We start from the raw sequence: 22,818 nt of genomic DNA on the forward strand, positions 1-22,818 counted from the left end.
ACTTGCATAATCCTCGCCTCCGGTCCTGTGATAGAATACGAAATTTCCTAGCTATCGTGAAGGAAAGTTTCAATTCTATTAAGGACACGGAGGCGAGGATTATCCCACCCACATACATTTCGCGGATATGTTCCCTCCCGATTACATCTATCTGCGTAGCAAGGTGGTATACTTGCGTTTATGCCTTTGTTTATTGGTTATTCTGCTCATATTTTAATTTTTCAGGAAAACACTTGATTCAGATATATTTTTCATTTATATGTGTTTTGGAGTTCATAACTTTGTTGCCTTTGGTAGGTTTCCTGTGTTCTATCGGACTTGCATCTAATTACACCTATTTTTTAGGTTCCGAAACTACGACCAATTGACTCTACCAGGATTCCTTCCGCAGTGAAGTCGAGGAAGTGTGACGTGTCTCGGGCCATTTATACTGACGTGAAGGAGGGCACCTCATTGGATACTCGTTACCATGGCGGCGGGCTCATGGAACTTGTAGTTTTTCTGTTCATGTTTTGTTTAACTTTGAACTTGCTGTTGAATAAAGAGTGAAGAAAGATTTGCATAATCCTCGCCTCCGTGTCCTTAATAGAATTGAAACTTTCCTTCACGATAGCTAGGAAATTTCGTATTCTGAAATGTTGGCATGTATATCGTGGACCTGGATTAAACCTACTATTTACTTGGGATTGTGGCCATTTCGTTTCCCTATCCCGCCAGTACACGTGGGTGTTCTTTGTCCTTCAAAAGTTTTTTTTTTTTTTTTTTATAACTAGATTATACAATTTATCGGGTAAAAAGCAAAAGCGCTAAATGGCAGCCTCAAGTTATACTTGTGAGTGGATGATGGACGCAACTAGGGGAACTTATTATTACGTTTTTTGATTTACAACAATGAAACACCGTAACTGATTTAAAAAGACATTTTACTCTCAGTGGATTTGGGGAATGTCACAGCTCACATTACAACACTATATTTTCCCCGGCTTCGTGCTAACCACAAGAGGGTGTTACCAAGCCAGTTTTTCTTTTCACTCGAAACCAGTGGGTGTTTCCATCTTTTGCTTTCAATTTGACAGCAAGTGACGCATTTCCGGACAAGCGCACTCTAGTTTGTAGTTTGTAGAAGGTGTGCGAGGTAGTACCAGCTCCCATTTTAGATATTGACAGGCTAGACAGCGAGAAGGAAGAAACGTATGGCGATAAAGATACCAAGAACGTTTGGTTCTCCGGGAAGATAAACCAGGGTCCCTGGATGCATAGAACCTTGTGGTGCGTCGCTCATTTCCGGTTCCGGTCTCAAGGAACCGTCATGGCGGCGCCCTTCTGTTCTTCTGGAGTTGATTCAGTCTCTTCTACTGGCAAGAGACCGCAATTTGGAAATCGTCACTTGACCGATCCTAGCCGAGTGTTCCAGCACAACGCCTGGTGAGATGGAGTAGCACTTGAAGGGCGGACTGGGGACGCTGGTGTGCAAGGGTTTTGTCATCCACAACCACTTTGTAAATGTTCCCATTCCAATATGGCCACCATGCTAGTAGATTAGCTAGTAGATACATGCTTTATAACTACTTTACAAGCAGGTTTAATACAGGTAGCGACCATTTCTGCTGCTTTGGGGCTCTCAAATGTAGCAATTTTTTTTGACAGCTGCAAAATACACATCTGCTTGTCGGATGTAGTATGAATGTCTGTGAGTTGTGTATGGTTCATGTCGGTGTTCCTTTTGCCCGCTGACGGGTGACAAGTGCATTTCAGCTCGTAGCTGCCAAGTTGTCAATTCGCTTCTGTGTGATATTTCTATGGTTTAAGTCTGCCTATGAGTGACATTGTACTGTCAATGAGTGATACTTTCTTGTGAGCAAATCAAAGCAATGGCCAGTAGTTGAGTGTTTCTCTGTGAGTTTTCATTTACTTGATACGGACATATCACATACCATTAAGCATACGCCTAAAACGAGACAGATCAATTGGTTTCGCGTTGCCAATGCTTATCAGACGACTCACTCTTGGTCTCACCTTCACATAATTTTCCTCTGCAGATTCGTAGTCTGTAAGCCTCTTACGTTCTTTTATTTACAAGATTTTTTCTTAAACCCCCATCTTAATTATCTCACACATCTTCACCACTCTGCCTGTCTGTACTTCCTTGTGTTGTACCTTGATCCTGCACTCTCTCTCTCTCTCACACACACACACACACACACACACACACTCTCTCTCTCCTCACCGTAAATACACTCTTATTATTTTTATGCTGTCAGTATTGTTTCAGCTGTGCACCACCTCCACAATCCCTCACATAAAATTGTAATTGAAACCGGTATGTTTGACAATCATTATGTGTACTCTGAAGAGAAGCCAAGGGTTAGATGAGAATGTAGTGAAAACTACTTTGTGATTCATTGAGAGGCACTGTAAGAAACTCTGAGTGCCTTCAGTTGTTGCACCGGAGCTGAGATCTTAAGATTTTGTGATTTAAACGGAGCCAGTCACCCCCACTTTACTCATTTTCAGTGAGTGCTCTGCTGCTGAACTCATCTGTGTCACGACCAGAAATAAGTCCTCCTCCCAGCAGTGCCGCCTGAGCCAGAGGGAGACAAACAAACCTCAAGGAGCCAAACCCCTTTCTTAATAATGCTTCTTAAAGCTCCTTATCTGATGATCACATACGGTCTGGTGACAGCTGCACTGTCAAGACAGACCTTAAAACCAGGACAAGGAACCAGCATAGAAGTAGGCCCAAATGCAGGCCTCAAAAAATCATAAAAATGTTATTAGACCTGCAGGTCGAGTAACTTGAATAATTTAATCGAACTAACTGTAATGTACTTGACCTATAAACAGGTGTCATTGTGTGATACCAGGCAAATAATTTACAGAGTCGCCTTTTTCTTCATTTTCACATATGATTACACCTTCAAATATATGAGCTTAGCATTTCTGTAGTACCAAAAAGACCTTAGTTTGTTAGTTTGCTGCATGTATCACAAGAATCTAGCCCATATATATAGGGGACCCATGATTTGCTTTTAGTTTACTAATAGTACTGCCATCAGGGCAGGAGTGTTTCTCAGTTTGTTAAACACTCACTCTTAAAAAATATATTATTAAACTATGTTGTGGTAGCATACTGTCATCTACACACAGTAAATTTCCAACAAATGTCCAAAAACCTTTCCACTAACTTGCAGCTTTACTGATAAAAGTATATAGTATATTAACAATCTGTGAAAAATTGGATTTTAGAAACCATCCTTTGCCCATCAACACGTAAAATATTCTGATTTGTTTACATTCTGTTAAAATATTTTTTCCTCTCACAGAAATACAAAAAATGGCCTTTCACAACTACTGATATATATTTTGAAATGTTTTTACAGTTGACTTAGGCATTTAAGTGCTGTGTGTTAGGAAAAACCTGACACCCTGTACCCTTGTATTTCACACTCTAAACAGCAGGTCAGACAGTTTATCTTACAAAATCCTGGAACTCTGCAGTCAATAGGGGAATTATTTGTAAGACATACTGACTTTTGACCTCTGTCTGTGAACACAGTGCAAATGTGTCTTACAAGAAACAGATTTAGGGCATCTTTCATTGCCCCTCCACTTTCTGACTGAACAGAACACCTGTTCTTTGTCAACTCGCCAGAAGAGGTGAGTAAGTCCTAAAAATAGCTCAACCTGATCAAATATGACTCGCCATAGCGAGTGGTCGCGTCGATTTTTCGAGCCCTGAAATGTTACCACTGAGCAGGGATGTAGAAGGGTATATTTGGTACATCCCAAAGACCTTGGAGATTTCTATATTTAAGAAAGGCAAAGAAGGTCAGTGATATAGAGGTTGTGGCCTATTTTCCCTTTAAAAAAATGGACTAATGAAAACAGTACATAGACCTCAGATTGCCTCAAAAGTAGCTTGTTCAGTCTGTATTTTTTTTATTCTGCGAGTTAGTCTTGCATTTTTAAAGGTCAGAATCTGAACTGGAAGCATGAGAGAGCAAATTATAAAACCACAAGAGGATAAGCATCAGTATGTGCCAGCAAAGGAAAGGGCGGAGGTGGTGGAGAGATCGCCGAATGGATGGAGAGCAGCTGCCTCAAACTCAATTCTGACACAACGGAAGTCCTAATTTTTGGCTCCACCCCCTCCGCATGGGATGACTCCTGGTAACCTGCCGCTCTCGGAGCCGCTCCAACTCCCACCGACCATGCGCGCAACGCAGGATTCATCTTGGACTCCTCATTATCCATGACCCAGCAAGTCAACACCCTCTGCATGCTCCGAAAGATCTACAAATGGATACCCACCGTAACCAGAACAACAGTCACACAAGCCCTTGTAAGCAGCAGACTGGACTATGGCAATGCATCTACGCAGGAACCATCGCCAAACTCCAGAAGAAGCTGCAACACATTCAGAACGCCTCCGCACGCCTCATCCTGGACATTCCCTGCCACATCACAGACCACCCGAGAAACCTGCACTGGCTCCCAGTCAACAAGAGAATCACATTCAAACTCCTCACCCACACTCACAAAGCACTGCACAACACCAGACCAGAATACCTCAATAGATGGCTCTCCTTCTACACCCCGACCCAACATCTCTGCTCCGTCTGTCCCTGACTTGATATAACAAGAGGTGGTCATGGAACTTTGAAAGTACACTATATATTAGCTGTACTGTGAACCCACGCCTGACCTTATTTTAATAACTGGAATACATGTTTCAGTTTGAGGATAGTTTCAGGACTCTGGGTCAAACTTTGAAAAATTAAAACTATCAAGGAAAATCCAAGACCTCTGGTCATCTTCTGCCTGTGGTAAAAGTTACGCCTCTTCCTGACCAGTCAGTTTCAGCACTGCTTATAGTTCATAGCAAAGGTAAGGCCATTTATAAATTCCAGAGATATATCCTAACCTATCTGCGGCTGTTCTGCAGCCAACCATACTTCTGTTGTGAATTTTGCTGTTCCTTGTTCACATTATGCATGACAGTAAAAAGAATGTTGGCAGAACCAAATTTCACTTTCCAACTACACTGTGCTTTTTCATTTGGTGGCTGTGCCCTTAACAGTGGGCCCGGCTTATTACACCCTAAGTGTGGCATTATTTTCTTGTTTCCTGTGCTCATGAAGTTAGCATGACAACCAGCGGATAGTGTATTAAATTATTGGTAGAATAATGGAAGTATTTGGAGACTCTTAGAGCACCAGGTACTTTCATTAGTGCCAAGTGGTTTCCATATCATGTATCTTACTTTCTTCCAATCCTCATTTTGTATTCTAGGGCTTGTAGTGTACCCTTTTGTAGAGCCTGGTTCTATTAAGGATTGCCTGCCAAAGTTAAGTAGTTTATACTGGTGAAACTCACACCAGCATCTGCCTGTTAGGTTCTAAGATGACTGACCGAGCGAGTCTCATTTAGTTCTACAAAGTGCCTCTGTGGTGTAAAGTAGTTAAACGAGGAAGAAGATTTAGCACATATTTAGTTAAAAATTCTAGAGCTGTTACATGATAAGAATTACTTAACAGGTAGGGAATAGATATGTAAATGAATCCTACTGTGTTGCTGGAGACTTGCCTCGCCCTAATGGCATTGGAGGAAGGCCAGCTCTGTTGGGAGAGTAGCAGAAGGCAAGCCTAGTAGGTCAGTTTTCCATATGCAGCTTCAATGCAGAAATGTAGACCATGTACAATATACTTGTCTGACAGCCAGTCTGAATAGGAAAGCTACTCGAGTGGCGGCTCTGATTGATTCTGCACAGATAGTATCCAGATGGGCACTATGTTATGTCATCAAACTGCCACCTTGAAGTTCACGCTCATGTGAGTAAAGTAAGTGTATGCAAGAGAAGAAACGTTTTCCCACTTTGAGAAACCTGAGATCCGGACAAATATAGGGTTCTACAATTGTCACTTTTTGTATGACACCTCTGACATTTTTGTTGAATCGTTTTTTCGCAAAGGGACGCGCACAGTTGCAACTTCAGCAGGGGTCTACAATTGTAATGTTTTGTATGCATCTTGGTGAAATAAGACCCACTGGTTTACTCAAATGGCATGAAGTGATAAGATTACATTGTGACCCCTCACACAAGCATGCACAAAACCTACCTTTTAAGAAACATTTTTCACTTGCCTTAGCTGGCAATCAAGGTCTCTTTCAAATCATGGTGCTCCTTTAACCCCTCCCAGTTGGGAGAGTGACCATCCAGTGCCCTTCTGGCCGTCTACTGGCACCTCTTCCCCGACCATACCCTGAGTTGTAAGGAGGGGCACAACCTGCTGGTGTAGGAAAGTGCCACTGTTGGCATGATTACCCTTCACGTTTTGCCTGATATTGATGCCAACTTTGATTTAAATTGTGCTGGGGTCCTTCTAACCAGGCCCCAGCACCAGTGTTCTTTCCCCAAATCTGTACATTTGTTTCCACTATAGGCACACCCATGGCACTCAGATACGTCCCTTGTAAAAGGTACCCATGGTACCAAGGGCCCTGTGGCCAGGGGAGGTCCCCAAGGGCTGCACATGTATTATGCCACCCTGGGGGATCCCTCACCAGGCCCATGCACACAAGTCGACATGGCACTCCTCTCAGGGTGCCATACCCACTGCCTGTGGCATTGGTAAGTCACCCCCCTAGCAGGCCTTACAGCTCTATGGCAGGGTGAACTAAACCACAGGTGAGGGCATGAGCAATATGCCCCTACAGTGTCTAAGTCTATTCTTACATTGTAAGTGCAGTGTAGCCATATTAAGTATATGGTCTGGGAGTTTGTCAATACAAACTTCACAGCTCCATAATGGCTTCACTGACTACTGGGATGTTTGGTATCAAACTTTTTCAGCACAATAAACCCTCACTGATACCAGTGTGGGATTTATTGACAAATGCACCCAGAGGGCATCTTACAGATGCCCACTGTATGTTAGCCAAACTATAGTGCTGGACTGACCGGTCTGTGCCAGCCTGCCACGTTCAGACATGTTTCTGACCACAAGGGGTGAGAGCCTTTGTGCTCTCTGTGGCCAGAAATAAAGCCTGTCCTGGGTGGAGGTGCTTCACACCTCCCCCCTGCAGGAACTGCAACACCTGGAAGTGAGCCTCACAGGCTCAAGCCTCGGGTTACAGTGCCCCAGGGCACTCCAGCTAGTGGAGCTGCCCCCGGACAAAGCCCTACTTTTGGCAGCAAGACCCGTGGGAAAATTAGGGAAACAGGGAGGAGTGACCCCCTCCACCCCTCAAGCTAGGATCACCCCTAAGGTGTCTAGAGCTGAAGTGACCTCCCTTCCTGCAGAACCCTCCATCTTGGTTTAGAGGACAGGGACCAAGTGGGTTAGGTTTGTGCCCCTCTCCCCAAAGGGAGTGGGCACAAGAAGGGTGTAGCCACCCTCAGGGACAGTAGCCATTGGCTACTGCCCTCTGACCCCTGAAACGCCCCTAAATCTAGGATTTAAGGGCCTCCCGGAACCCAGCCCACCAGATTCCTGGCGACCTGGCAAGAAAGAAGGACTGCTAAGCTGAATCCCCAGCAGAGAAAAAGGAAGACTTGGCCCCAGTCCTACAGGTCTGTCTCCTGCTTCAAAGAACCTGCCCAAGACCAGCGACGCATCCAGTGGGACCAGCGACCTCTGCCAATCTCCAGAGGACTGCCCTGCACCCAAAAGGACCAAGAACTCCCGTGGACAGCGGCCCTGTCCAAGAAGAAACAACAACCAAGGACTCCAGCCTCACTCAGAATGCATGAGTCCTGACCACTCTGCACTCGACACCCACAGACTGTGTCCAGGTGGCCCAACCAACTAGAGAGGATCCCCAGGCGATTCTGAGCAAGTGCCTACCCTGGGTTGACCTCTCCACCCCTCCATGATGAAGCCTGCAGAGGGAATCAGGAGGACCCGACTGACTGCGAAAGCTCCAGACGATGATATCCAACGACTAAAAACACACTGCACCCTCAGCCCCCAGGCCTTGGAGAACCCGACCTCCAGTGCAGCTATGTTCAGCATGCGGCCCTCCTCCCTGTCCAGTCTGTGATTTGCTCCAATCGACCCCCTGGACTTCACCTGCAGCATCTGAATGACCCCTGGGGTCCTCTCCTAGGAAAGCATTGGGAGCCCAATGCTCTGTTTGCACCCGGCTGCCCCTGTCTTGCTGAGGGTGTATGTTTGGTGCCTACTTGTGGCCCCCTCGGTGCTCCTCTAAACCCCCCAGGTCTGCCCTCCGAGGACGCGTTTACTTACCTGCCAGCAGATCTGAAACCGAGTGCTCCCAGTCTCCATAGGATCCCATGTTAAGTTTGCCTCAACTTTGACCTCTGCACCCGGCCGGCCCCGTGTTGCTGGTCGTGGGTGTTTGGGGTTAACTTTAATCTCTCCCCCCCCCCCCCCCCCCAGAACTGTTTCTGAAAATTGCAGTGTCAACTTTTTTAAAACAGATAATTGCCAATATTTCATAAACTGTATAACTCATTGATTTCAAACAAAGTACTGTTGATATATGTGTGAAATAGGAATCTATTGAAGTACTCGCCTGCACCTTGAATCTTGTGGTTCTAGAAGTAAACTAAGAAAAATATATTTTTCTACATAAAACCGTTGGTCTGGAGTTGTCATTGAGTGTGTGCTTCTATTGCATGTGTGTGTGTACAACAAATGCTTTGCACTACCCTCTGATAAGCCTAACGGCTCAACCACACTACCACAAAAGAGAGCATTAGTATTATCTACTTTACCCTCTGTTAAGTCTCCGGGGAACCCTTGGACTATTTGCACACTATGGGGGTCATTCTGACCCTGGCGGTAAATACCGCCATGGCGGAGGTTGGCGGTAGCACTGCCAACAGGCTGGCGGTGCTCCGCCGGGCATTCTGACCGCGGCGGTACAGCCGCGGCCAGAGGCGGGAAGCCGGCGGTGTACCGCCGACTTTCCGCTGCCCATGGGAATCCGCCATGGCGGCGCAGCTTGCTGCGCCGCCATGGGGATTCTGACACCCCATACCGCCATCCTGTTCCTGGCGGTTCTCCCGCCAGGAACAGGATGGCGGTATGGGGTGTCGTGGGGCCCCTGGGGGCCCCTGCAGTGCCCATGCCAATGGCATGGGCACTGCAGGGGCCCCCGTAAGAGGGCCCCACAAAGAATTTCAGTGTCTGCTTTGCAGACACTGAAATTCGCGACTGGTGCAACTGCACCCGTCGCACCTTCCCACTCCGCCGGCTCCATTCTGAGCCGGCTTCCTCGTGGGAAGGGTGTTTCCCGCTGGGCTGGCGGGCGGACTTTCGGCGGTCGCCCGCCAGCCCAGTGGGAAACCCAGAATGACCGCCGCGGTCTTTTGACCGCGGTACAGTCTTCTGGCGGTTCCCGCTTGGCGGGCGGCTACCGCCGCCCGCCATGCTTAGAATCAGGGCCTATGTCTCATTTTGACATAGTATACAAAGAGTCAGCTTCCTGCAGCTGGTGTTTAAAAGGCCACAGTTTATAAACATCAACAAAACATCAAGATCATATTTCATCACAAGTTAACAGTCATTTGTATGTTCCATACATCATGTAACATTTCAACATGTGTCTGTCATAAATCTTTAGTATTCTGTCCTCTGCCCACTTGATTTCACCCTAGGTCCTTTAGATCCTAGCCCTGATAACATTTTATGCACACCCCTGCTTAGACGCCCCATTCTAGATGTCAAGCATTTGTGGCTTCTCGGCTTCCCTTGCTACCACATTTCTGTGTAGGCAGCCCTCAGGCCTTGCCTGGGCTGCAAGTCTTGTGTCCATCTGGTGCTGACTCTTTGCTAGCCACTTGCTTAGTCCCAGTGCCCCTGCCGCGAGGCATCCCAAGGACACCGTTCAAGAAGCTCATGGTCTGTTGTGCTATTATTAGCTGTATTCTGTGTGCCATCTCCCCGACTGCTGGCAGCTCCCCCTTTCCTGTACTATGTTTTGTCTGTCTAAGAAAAACCTAGTTGTTCCAACGCCCCTACTATGTCCATCCCAACCCAGGCCATATGGACCCTTGTGTGCCACACAGTTGCCCGGGGTTTTGAGATCACTTGGCTTTGCATTCTTTTGCCATTGAAATGTTCAGATTCTTCCTATTCTTCTCTAGTGCCTTATGGTCTGTTAGCGCCCTCCACCCGAAGTGGGCTGTGACTTCAGACCACGTGAGTTCTGCTGGGTGAACCAGTTTGGCAACTGCCATGTGGTTCTCCATCATTGACTCCAACGGCCCCTTCCTTCCAAGGCAAGCTAATTCATCATTGCCTCTTAGGTGGACTAGAACCGCGTCTGGTCTCTCCACCCACTTTAACGCATTCTGGATAGCCGATAGCAGTTGGGCCCACCTCATTTTAGATTTTCCCAGCCATTTCACCAACATGTTCCGTAGCCAGATCCAGCTGTAATCCTTCTGTGCTGATGGCCACTGCTAGAGTCTCGCGATGTAGGAGTGGCCCAGGATCCCACTAGGGCGCCCTGTTGCAAAAGAAACATTGCTCAGGGTACAACGGGTCTGCTGTATCCCTTAAAAGCCCCAGACGCTGATACTTTTTATGCGCTCTTCGCCTAGCCCACGTGCTGCTGCATTCGTAGCGGCACCCTTGCGGAAGGAGTGTGACCCGAGTTCCCTGGAAGGCAGGCCCACTCAGCTTAGTGCCGTCTTGAGAACTGCTGTGAATTGACCCCGGCTGAGGCACGAGCCATCCTGGTGTACAAGTGAAGGGTACCCCTTAGGGGGTCTCTGCTGAATGTATGCCTGTGTCAAGCACACCAGGTTACAGATGCCTTCCTCCAGGCAGTATAGGCACATTGATGTACCCCCTCTGTTCCTGGTCTGTCTTTGACCACCAAAGCATTATGACCATATTGCCTTTGCCTAGGTAGCTGTCTTTGCGATGAACGCAAGTATTCTCTGGCGCATACCTGGAAGGAACCACAAGCCCGCTAACCCTGTAGGCCCCAAAGAAAGCAAATGCAGCACGGAAAAACTCCACCTCACTCGCTTGACCTCAAGGTTGGTAGCTCTCGAAGCAGCAGTCTGTTTGTCTAAATCAATGGGCTGCCTGTGATCTTTATGCCTCAGTTGCATTTGCCCCAACCCTTTCATTGCAGCCCAACAGTAAAAGGAGCTTAAGGGTCTGTTCTTGTGGCCAACTTCAAAAAGTTGGTTACAGCGCTAAGAGGGGCTTGTGTCCATGGCTTGCTTTTCCCACTTGTGAAGGCCCAGTAGATAAATCTTTCAACATCCACGTTTGATACATTGTCCTGCCACAGCGCATTGGTTACTCCTTGGAATTTTCACCCAGCACTTATGATGTTGCAGTGTATTTTTGGGGGCTAATGCACAGTCCACCAATAAAGTTAGGTCAGGTCTACCAGACTTCACAGCCATGCAGGGACGGGTGTCATGTTCTGGCCTACTTGCGGAGCCAGCTCTCTGAATCTCTCCACTGAAAACAAGAAAGAGCATCCACAACTGAGTTACCACTGCCCGAAATGTGTTTAATAGCTATGTGTACTCTCAACTGGCAACTGACCAAGTGATGCAGTAAGTACACCCCTGTCAGGCAGTGCGAGGTCCCCAGACTCAGCATTTGTACTACTGCATGGTTGTTGGACCATAGTGTAATTTGCCTGTTTGCGAACATCTCCTCCTGGACAGATAACCCTATAATGATGGGGAACTGCTCCAACAGCTGTTTTTTTGTGATTTGCTTTTCCTTCCAAGAGCCAGGCCATTGGGCTGTTGACCAGGCTGTACCCCAAATGGCCCTGAAAAGCTTCCCCCTCCTCTTCACCCCTTCCACCTCTGGCAGTGTCTGTGAACAGTTAAGTCGACTTGCTGTGGCCCACAGTTCCCACCGTATGCAGGTGGATTAGAAGTTAACTAGTAAGGTGACCCACTGCCCCAAGTCTTTCCTTACCCATTGCGGAACCCTGATCCTATGGTGCTTTTTTGTTTTTGAGGCCCTTGTTAGCTAAAACTCCTGTTAAAACACCTGCCCACTCAGATTACTCTTCTGGCAAAGTTAAGCTTGCCTAGCAACTGCTGGACTTGCCCCAGCGTAGCTTTCTGTTTTGTGAGTAGTGTCTCAGGTGTCCGCTTCAGATCTTCCACCTTGGTGGGTGGCAACCTACAGATGCCTTCCACCCTATCTAACTAAATACCCAAGAAGGTCAGGCAGGTGGCGGGGCCTTCTCTTTTGTTGTGAGCCATGGGGACCCCTGCCAGTTCAATGAAGTGATTCAGTAGAGCACCACATTGTGACGTACATGATAGGAAATATTCTAAGCAATGTTGGCACCCCCCCCCCCCCCCCTGCCGGGTGTCTTGTCCCAAGAAACTACTACAGATTTCAAAATAGGCGCAGGAGATAGTGTGACCTCTGAGCAGGCACTTGTAATAGAATGCATTGTCGAGCTGAAAACTCAGTAGATGGTAGCTGTTGGGGTGTTCCGGTAGCAGGCGTAATGCTGATTCAATATCCACTTTGGCCAACAAGGCCCCCCACCTGTTCTCAGCATATCAATAGCATCATCCAGTGCGGTGTAAGATACTGAACATTTGTGTTGATGCAGTCATTCATTGACTGAGTCCCCCAGGGGGTATGACAAGTGAGGGATGAGACAGAATTGCGTCCCCCCTTTTTTGGGGACCACACCCAAAGGGAAAACCATAAAATATTCCAGGGGTGGACCAGGGAACCACCTGCTACCCTACCCAGCCGAACCTCCCTTGACACTTTCTGTCTTGCCACCTCTGCATTCTCCCATACAGATTTAAGGTTGTGATTATGACAACTAAATTGGGGGCCCTGGTAAGAAATGATGAAGCTTGCAGAAAACCCTTGGGCTAACAGCTGCCCACCCTATTGATTGTGATACTTGTTGAGCAACTGCGTTAACTCCTTCACCCAAATGGAAGCGTTGCGGCAGACCCGGATTCCCCTTCTGCCGGAGCTGCCCTTGCCAACTTGCTGTTTCTTGGCATTGTCTCTTTTATCAACTGCTCCCTTGGCCTTTTTGCAGTTCATGTTGGTTTCAACCTCCCATAGTTACTGCATTTGTGCCTAAACTTGCACAACTGTCCCCAATTACAGTCATCCATGTCATATTTCCAGCATGTTGTTGTGCTGTTCCTCCCAAACCTTGCCCCAGTGTACATCTTACTGTTACCGTTCTGTGGTTGCCCTTCATATTTTTCTTTGACCCCCTGATGCGCGAAAAAAGTGCTCATGCACACTCACCCCTTTGCTGGCTGCTACCATGTGATTGGTGAAACCTACTACATCCTGATGGTCCCACTGTATCACAGGCAATAATATGCGTCTTTTCCCTAAAACCTTCATCATACTGCAGCCATGTGCCACCCTGGTACTCCTGCTGCTTTTCGTGTACTTTTGCTGCACTTTGTGTACTTTCTTTTCATAGAGAAACAGTGCAGCCGTGCTTTGTGAGAATTTTTTAACAAAGATGCAAGCCAAAGTCCTAAAAGTTTGCAGCCAGTTTTCAATAGACCGTTCCACCATAGACTTACACCTATCTGTTTTTTGTCCTCTTCTTTCTTATTTTGTTATCAAATCTAGACGTTCCTGGCGTTATTCCAAAAGGGAGAATACGTTGATCAACTCCTTCCGTCGTATCCTTTCCTTGACTGCTTGGGAGATGAGACTGGCTAACCCTGTTTCTCTCCTATAACAGGATGGTCCCCAGAAAAGGCCTAATGTACTCGCTAGCAGGCTTCCAGTTTGCTGACCCGTGTTTGTTGCTCCCCCTGCCCAGGCCTTAGTCAGGTCCGAATCACCAGCCTGATTCCCTGGCATATTGCCAGGCTTGACTGGCTCACTTGTTTTTCCCATGAAAGCTCAGTTGCTACACCCATTACTTTACCCATTTTCTGGCCCCCTGATTTTGGCTGGATGAGACCTCCTGAGCTCTCTTGCCACTAGTAGGTCTTCCAATATGCACGCTGGCCTGCTCTGCATCTTCCCATGCACTCCAGTGCTCACTTCACCTCGCGATTGCCCTCCAGGCACTTCTTTGGGCCCCTGGCCCTGTCATGAGCCAGTCACAGGCCAACCACACTGTGAGTAACAAGGGGGCGGTGTGCTCCCTGTCCCTTGCCAAGGCCACTATGGCATGCCCATGAACGGTGGTTGAAATGATGTCTGCGACCTCATGGCCATTAGCCCTAACACTCCCTGTACCTCCTGCCATAGCCAGTTACTAAGGGACCTTGGCTGCCGAGCTTGAGACTGCTCAGTAGTGTCCCGAGATTGTACAGTACCCTGCTTTGTGGAATTAGGGACGCCCACATGCGTGCCATAGTTTGTGGTGCCTCCTGTTTCCAAACGAACCCTATGCCTCTACGTGCTGCTTTTTTGGCATGCCCAACCCCCCACATCACCTTGTGGTTGAGGCTCACTGTTCATAGCTGGCAGATCCTTGTTCTCTCCAGCACCAGACTCTTCTAATGCGGCTGTGCAAGATGCAGGAGCCGTTCGCTGGTCTCCTGTGTCTTCCTCCGTCTTCCTCCATGCTCTCATTGAGACTGCTGTCCCTACTCAGGTCATCCTGTGGGGCCGCCGTCCTGGCTGGATGCCTCCTGGACCTGGCACGGTGGCTCCTCAGGTGACTGCCCTTGTTGACCGTACCTCCACTCGCTTCGCTTTTTGGTTGTTTGTTGTTCTCCAGCCTGCTTGTCTGAGCTGTCCCAGGAGCTGCCTGCCCCCTAAGTCCATTGTTGCGGGCCTTTGGCTCACAGATGCTCCTGGATGTCTCCTTAGTTGCCCCCAACTGTGGTTCCTTGGTATTTCTCAGCTTCTTTGTTGGATGGCTGTTCTCAACCTCCCCTGCTTTCTCACCCAGTCATGGCCCCTAATTGCCACCAACTCCCTTACTCTTTGCAATAACTCCTGCAAGTCCTCATCCAGGTCCACCTCAGCTGGCACTTGTTCTGGGCCTGTTGCAGACTTCCTTGTTTCTGGTTGCTTCTGTAGAGCCGTAGGTAGTGGTTGTGCCTCCTCCATGCTGCCCACTGTATCTTCCCTGAAGCGGGTGGGTTTCTGGCGCAATCTGACTCTCTCACTGTGTCCCTCTTGGTCGCAAGCCATAGCTCTTACGGGCCTGCTGTGAATGCTGTTAACTGTACTTCGGGCTCCCGGTAGGAAAGTGGGTTTGGTTATCGACTGTAGTTCACCAAATCCTTTGGAACCATACACTAGTTCCCCAAAATTCTGCTGAGCTGAACGGGCTTGAATTTTGAGTGGTGTAGCTCCTTTGTGTGCTCACTCCATTGGCGGCCTGTTTAATACCCAATGCCAGCATCGCCTTCAGCAATGTAGGCGCGAAGCCCCCAGACTTTGCTTCTGACCGCTCCTGGGCCAGGGGTTAACCAACGAGGCCTGACCTTCCTCACGCCACTCCTTGTGCTTTGTAGTCCTCTCTAGCTCCATGCAGTTCGAAGGGGCTGGGATGTGACAGATCGGCTTCCCAATGCTGTCATTCGTTGGGAGTTCAGCAATGATTCCACTTTAAATCACACTGGCCAGAGCCAAGCGTGTTATTTCACGGGCTTACTGCTGCCAGGCCTCCTGTCCACTCCTGCCGTCCTTTGTTGTCTTTGCGGGCCCCTTACTGGTCCAACTTCGCCTCCCCAGCCTGCTGCTCTTTTTAGTACACTAATAGTAAATAATACAGCTCTCTCAAAATCATAAAAGGTTACCAGACTTGAAGGTCTAATGACTTGAATAATCTATTCGACCAAATTGTAATGCGCTTCACCCATAATCTAGTCTTAAATTGTGTAATCTTGTAAATGTGATACCACATATCAGAGCACCTTCAAATATGTGAGCTGAATATGTCTCCTGCAGAAAAACCCTTTTGTTTGATTTAATAGACTAACGTCTGCTCCAGGTATAAGAATCTAGCCCACGTATAGAATACATATGACCCAGGCTTGCCTCTTTGATTGCTAATAACATTGTCATCAGGGCAGGGGAAAGAATGTGTTTCAGTTTATGTTTAAGACAGCTCACTTTTAATAAATATGTTACTAAAGCATGATGAGGTACCTCACTGTCATTTACAGTCAGCACACTTACCATGGAAATAGTCACAACCATTTCCAGTGGCATACAAACGGTGATGCGTGGATATCAGATTTCTAAAATGTATAATTTGCATATCCCCAAGTAAAGTGTTCTGATCCTATTGAAATCTTTGTTTCATTCCACGTCAGAATTGCAAACAATATTCTTTCCTACTGCAAAAATATTTTGAAATATTTGTACAGTTCATTTAAAAGCTTATTTAAATGTGTATGTGAACAAACTAACATCCTACAGCCTTTCGTTTCACATTCCCTGTACCACAGGGAGATTGTCAGACATTTCACAGTTCACCAAATCCACTAACGTTGCAGTCAGAGAAAGGAAAGTAACCACCACTTTCCTGGATAAAATGAGCAGCAGTTTGTAAGATGGCATAAGATGACACTTGAGCTTAGTCTTTGAAGCATAGCAAATGTGACAAGAAAAACACAGGATTTAAAGGCATCTTCATTGGTCATTCACCTTCTGAATGAACAGAACGCCTGTTCTCTGCCAATAAATCTGCCTCGAAATAGTGAGTGGGCAAGTACATTTTTCAAGACCTGTGATAGAATATTATTTACTATTAATGCAATATAAAACTGGTATCAGAGCAAGCTGCCATTAAGTTCTTGGCACTGGTCACAAAGGGCAAGCCAGCAGTCACCTCTGCAACCCCTAAATGATGTCCATGCTCATCTGACATCTCATTTATACAGGTATGCATAACAGTTGTGCAAACTGATTGTTTGTTCTGTTGTATGTAAGGCTGAATGCACATTATTGAATAATGTTCCTATTTCTGAAGTACAAATACCTTTCTCTCTATAGCCACTCTGCTGACACATGGTGTGTTGTCACTTCACTTATTTTATGTGCATTGCACATAATACTCTGTTGCTTGTTCTTTTTCTACACCACTTCTAAGTGCATTCAGCAGATCTTCACATTTTGATATCTTACTGACATTCCATCTGCTGATATATTGCTTACCCCTCAACTGTTGGTCATTTTTGTTACATTACTGACCCCATATATTTGATTGGAGCCAACCTTTTTGCATCCATCTCATATATTAATTGTTATTTCATTTATAGTCAGATCTGTTCCATTTGTACTCTTGTGGGGCCTCTAGCAGGCACTTGAGATTATGAAACAATATAATTCATATAATTGTGATCCCTTTGTAGGAAATGAGAAGAGTGTCTGCCTTTTTAAAATGTTTAATTCCTCTCCACCTTCCATCATAGGCATTGTTATGCTTTACTAAATCACCCCATAACATTGAAAAAGTTTGGCTATGCTTTGGTTTGAGGTTAGCGGCAGTCACCATAATGGATATGTACTGTGGAAAACCTGAAGACATTCCAGGTAGTCCAATGGAACCATGTTTTCGTATGTTCTCTTCTGTCACACATTTCTATTTCCTGTGCATGACTGACGTTTTTAACTAGACCAGTTTGTTTAGCAATCTGTAAGAAATATCGTAGACACTAATAAAAAGGGTTGCTCTTAAACCCTCGGCACCTTGGTGGACAGTGTGATAATAAGGTAATGGCAGAGCATAGTTTCCTGTTCCCATTGGTAAGACCAAAATAGATGTAAATATGTGCTGGCATAAACATTTGCTTACCTTTAAATGAGTGTGGATTATGGAATCTTGTTGTATGCCCTGGCCAATGCCCTTCATATCAGCACTCTAGATAGCTCCTCCACATAGTTCAGGAATTGTCACTTCCCCAACCAGTGAGCACAGATGCCAGTGCTACGTACCAGACTCCGTAAGGCTACAGGACTGAGTGCAGATTGTGCTCCTACAAGATTACATTTAGAGATCGTTTTCAGAAGCATGAGGCCCATTCAGACTTTCTGGAAATGTTTTGGATCAATACCATGCACGCATGCACCCAAATAAGGTACATACACATGTTCAAGCCTTCGGGACATGTGCCTAAGTACCAGCTGTAGGGGAAGGGTGCCACTAAGATTTCTGGGTTGTTCTCACAGGCTATCTTCTCTGCTAGACCATGCTGTACACCAGGGGCCAGATGTACGACCATTTTTAGCTTTTGCAAATGGAGATTCGGCCTGTTTGCGACCGTTACAAAAGGGTTGTGGCATGTATTAACCCTATTTTGCAAGTCGGTAACCTGTTATCAACTTGCAAAATAGGGTTTGCAACTCGCTATTAGGAAGGGGCATGCCAAGGGCTTCCCTTCCTAATAGCGAGTCGCATGGGGATGTACAAATGTTTTGTGACCTGGAATGCGGTTTTAAAACAATCGCAGTGTCCCATTCCCACAGGGACCCCCCCCTTCCCCTTTGTGAATGGGGCACCAACATTTTTTCAGAGCAGGCAGTGGTCCCACGGACTGCTGCCTGCTCTGAAAAAATGAAAAGGAAACTTTTGCATTTAGGAAAGATAAACTGCATAATTCTTAAAAAAAAAAAAAAAAAAGCAGTCACAAACATGGTGGTCTGCTGACCCCAGCAGGCCACCATCCTGTGAGTTCCGGCCATTCCCAAATGGGTCGCAAATTGCAACCTGCCTCATGAATATTAGTGAGGCAGGTCCCTTGTGACCCATTTGTGAATTGCAAACAGTGTCTGAGACACTTTTATACTGCAACTTTTGCGACTCGCAATTTGCGAGTCACTAAAAATCGCAATTTGCAACCCTGAAAAGCTGACAGGCATACATCTAACTCTGGGTTCTAAATACTGCACTACGCAGCTGCTTCCTCTTTGATGGCACCCCAACAGTTAATTTGACTCTGAAAGCATTCTAGAGCAGCACATCTATCGAATCTCATAGTCACTCACATTAATTTACTGTGCATGCTGATACCCTGTGCCTGCCTTCATGGTTCACCTAACATCTCTAAGTCAGTGGTTCCCAACCTGTGGGCCGGGGACCCCTGGGGGTCCGCGAAGCCTCGTCAGGGGGTCCGCGGCAGCTTAAAAAAATGTAATAATATTAGGTCCCAGCTATCAGTATTGACTCAGTGGGGGTCCCCCGGTTCCAATAATGATTCAGTGGGGGTCCCCGGGCTCCAGTATTGATAAAATGGGGGTCCACAGAAGTGAAAAGGTTGGGAACCACTGCTCTAAGTTCTAGGCTTGGCCCACAGTTATTTCACACTCACTAGGCTGTGTACAGCATTGTCACCCAAGGCTTTCAATTAGAACTTGCAAAATGGAGACTTGTCCTCTTAAATAATGCCCTTCACTGCAGTGACCTAGTTGTTGACAGAGCTCTAACCTACATCTTAAAGAGAACAGGTTACGACTCCATATTAGACCTAATCAGCTTGAGAAAGATTACAGTTGATATTTAGGATTTGCAGAAGCAAAACAGAGTATTTGCCCAGCTATAGCAGATAATTGGGATCACACTGCTAATGACCTGTCCACCACAAGGATGTGGATTTCACACATAGTGCCAACTGAAAATATACAGTCATCCCAGCTAATAGTTTATTATCAACATTGATGTACGACTTTACATCCTTTTATATATTTTTGTGTTTAATTTGTTTCATTTTGACCTCCCAATTCTTTTTTTTTTTGTCAGGGATAATGTCAAATGGTCTAAGGAGCAAGAAGCAGCCGCACAGAAGAAAGTGCAGGAGAACAGTGAGCAGTTGCTGCCACCTGAGAAGCAAAGTAGGTTGATACTGTTGCACTCAGCAGATGGAAGACGGACAGTCTGATGAGTAAAAAAAATGTCATGTTACTTTGAAGTTTTTTTTTTTTTTAAGCAAAATGTTTCCAAACTGCTAGAAATATGAGTCGCTCATGATTATAAAGTCTTCATGTTTCCCCATTCTTCGTTTTCCACTTTTCACAGGCGCAAATAGACTCTGGAGGAAATATTTTTTTTGTATGATGTTGGTTCTGGCTTTACATCTGTTTATAACTTTTGCAGTAAATGATAGGTAATAAAGTGTGAAAACTGTTGTCTTCCCCCTGCTCCACTGATTGCCTTCACGTTGCTGTTAATATTGATAAAAACGATGTCAATGTGTGCCATGATATATGTACGCATGACAACGAACTCGCATCACTGTTGTTAATTCCACCCGATGTGACCTCCTCATCAACCATGAGTCAGAAATACGTGGTCTAGCAAGCACTGCAACCTAGGCCTGAAGCAACTGATTGGCAGATCTCAGGTGGGGTGACATGTAGCCCCTAGACAAATGCACAAACAGGAAAAACCCTGATCATTCAATTAGATAGCCTGCAACACCACAATGTTCCTAGGCCATTGGACCCCGATATAACACATTTGGCCAGAGGGGTGCACATTCCCAAAACACCATAAAAGTTAGATTCCACATGAAGTCAGGAACACTCAACCAATCGGAACACAGCACACACACAAGACGCAGTGATCACGCACTCCTCATGCTGGACATCTGGATATGTTATCGACTGGCCAACATTATGCCCACTCAAGGACGAGACCCACCTGCGCACTTTATAAATAGGTCAGATTTATGACTCTGTGACTAGGCCCAGCTTCCTTGCTTGAAAGAATGCGTAGAATTGTTTTGTGACACTTCGAGAAATGTATATAATGACGCTCAGAACCAATGTACCTTGAGACAGTCATCAGACCCCAACTCTTTACTCCTTTCCTGGCCGCTGTGTTTAATTAAACCAACTTCCTGTTTTGCCAAATTCTTCTTGTCTTACATTTTTTAAAGGTAAATCCACATTCGCGCAACATTGCCATTCAAGTAATAATTCTTAAATATAATTAATTTAGCCATCAAAATTTGCACAGTGTTATTAATTGGTAAACCATTTGTTTAAATATTTAAAATACATTCACAGTTAAATGCACTCTTAAAAGAAAGTGGGCACATTCTTGGTTAAAGTATATTTGCCCTGCCTCAAATAATTGTATAATCCTAGCAGTCTCCCATTACGTGCACTAATGATCCCTGGGCATTCTTACTGCAGAGTGGGTTAGCTCTTGCCGTTTCAAACAGGGCAAACAAGTTGTAACAGCACTCGTCCTACATTTCAGCTATATTTGAGAATTAAACAGATAGTTTAGATTCTTGCCAGGAGCCTCCCAATCTGTGATGGGTGCCATTTTGGTTTCTTACTGGGGTTCATGGCATGCATAATTTCTAGTTTCATGCAAAAGCTAATTCAATAACTTTAGCCAAAAACACTAAGTCTTTGTCTGGAAAACACACTTTGTTGTTGCCAAGGTCATCTTCCTCTCCAAAGAATAAGGCCTTTGAGTATACTGCTTCTGGTTTCTTCCAGCTGTACCCCAACATTGCCCAAAAATAGTATTTCGGTTTTTTATTCAGCGGTCTGTACTTCAAGAATAACAGGAAGTGCCAAGACTCTGACTCTGTGTTCTGCATAAGCAGAGATATTTTGGTATCTCTGAAATTTTGGGTGAATCATTTGCTTGCAAAGGAGCTCTCACCATTGCAGTTTCAACCATTTCACCATTAGATGCCTCAATGAGAGGATCCAAAGAACAATCCACACTTGCAGAAGACCTCCTTGAATACCTTTGATCTAGTAAATCAAGTATTATCTTCTTTTAGGGAACCCCTGTTATATGCTCTGAGACAGTTCCTCACAGATGATAAAAGAAGGAATCCCTTGTTAGTAAAAACCCATCCATCCAAAATGTTTAAAAAAATGTTTTCTTTAGTTTCTTAGCAAATCACCTACTTTTAATTTTGGTGTAAGTTTCCATGATATAATTTAATATTGCATTCATCCAATTTATGTGCCAGTCTCATAGATGTCTGCGTCATTCCCTGATAGATATTTTTGCAGATGGCAACCCCTGATGGAAAGAATGGCCTTTTCCATAGCCATCCAGGAAGGTCACTCAGTGGAGCCCATATTAGATAGGAACCCCTGCACACCTCAGCACAGTTTCTTATTGATTACACTCTTAGGTGAAACTGTTCTATCTACATTATGTCTGACCTTGTACTCTGAGTTTTGAATTACTTTGGATGATTAGGAGTAACAAGGCTAGGCCGATTTCTCCCAAAACTCCCATCTTTTATTTTTAGGGTAGCCTGATCAACCAGGTTCAAGGCTGATTTGCATATGGATGGGTCCAAACTGAGGTGGCATGGTGAGCAAAAGAAAAATGGGTCAGATGCTTCCCCGAGCAATTGCCAGTGGTTAGGCAAATTGCAAGCATTCCTCCCATCATCCCTTCTGTGTTTTATGTGCTGCCCTAAGTGACATGGGTATGCCCAGACATGGGTCTCATGCTCACTGGAACCAAGCTGTACCTGGCATGAGTCCATAACTAGGGCAAACCGGTCCTAGGTTGCTTGTGTTCCCTTTCAGGGAGGACCTGGCTTGGTAGTTCGGACTGGACCGTTCCCATGTGGAGCAGGGTCAAGGCTGATTTGCTTGTGGCTGGGTCCAAACTGAGGTGGCATGGTGAGCAAAAGATGGATTAGGATGTATCCCTGCGTGACTGCCAGTGGTTAGACAAATTGCAAGCATTCCTCCCATCACCTTTAGTGTGCTTCAAAAGCTGTTTTACAATACAAAAAACAGTATTTGAGTCCAGTGCCCTGTTTTTGCAAGTGAGTATTGTCAAGCTCCTGAAGGGTAGCACCGTGATCAGGGGTTGATGAACTCTTTCCAAAACCTGGTTGATTTTACAGAAGTAACTTCTCTAATTTTGCCCACTCTGATGAGTGGTTTAATAAAT

At 45.8% G+C, this 22,818-nt stretch overlaps 1 protein-coding gene across 1 annotated transcript in view; it reads left to right on the forward strand.

Moving 5' to 3' along the window:
- The first annotated feature begins 1,092 nt into the window (after positions 1 to 1,092).
- The window catches only part of METTL2A (methyltransferase 2A, tRNA N3-cytidine), a 91,669-nt gene continuing 69,943 nt past the window's right edge, over positions 1,093 to 22,818 (forward strand). Inside the window, exons 1-2 of the mRNA XM_069237984.1 lie at positions 1,093 to 1,425; positions 19,672 to 19,763. Of these exons, the coding sequence (XP_069094085.1) occupies positions 1,253 to 1,425; positions 19,672 to 19,763 (265 nt within the window). The 5' untranslated portion in view covers positions 1,093 to 1,252. The remainder of the gene's footprint in view (positions 1,426 to 19,671; positions 19,764 to 22,818) is intronic.

The sequence above is a fragment of the Pleurodeles waltl genome, chromosome 6 (genome assembly GCF_031143425.1).
Source record: "Pleurodeles waltl isolate 20211129_DDA chromosome 6, aPleWal1.hap1.20221129, whole genome shotgun sequence".
NCBI lineage: Eukaryota > Metazoa > Chordata > Amphibia > Caudata > Salamandridae > Pleurodeles > Pleurodeles waltl.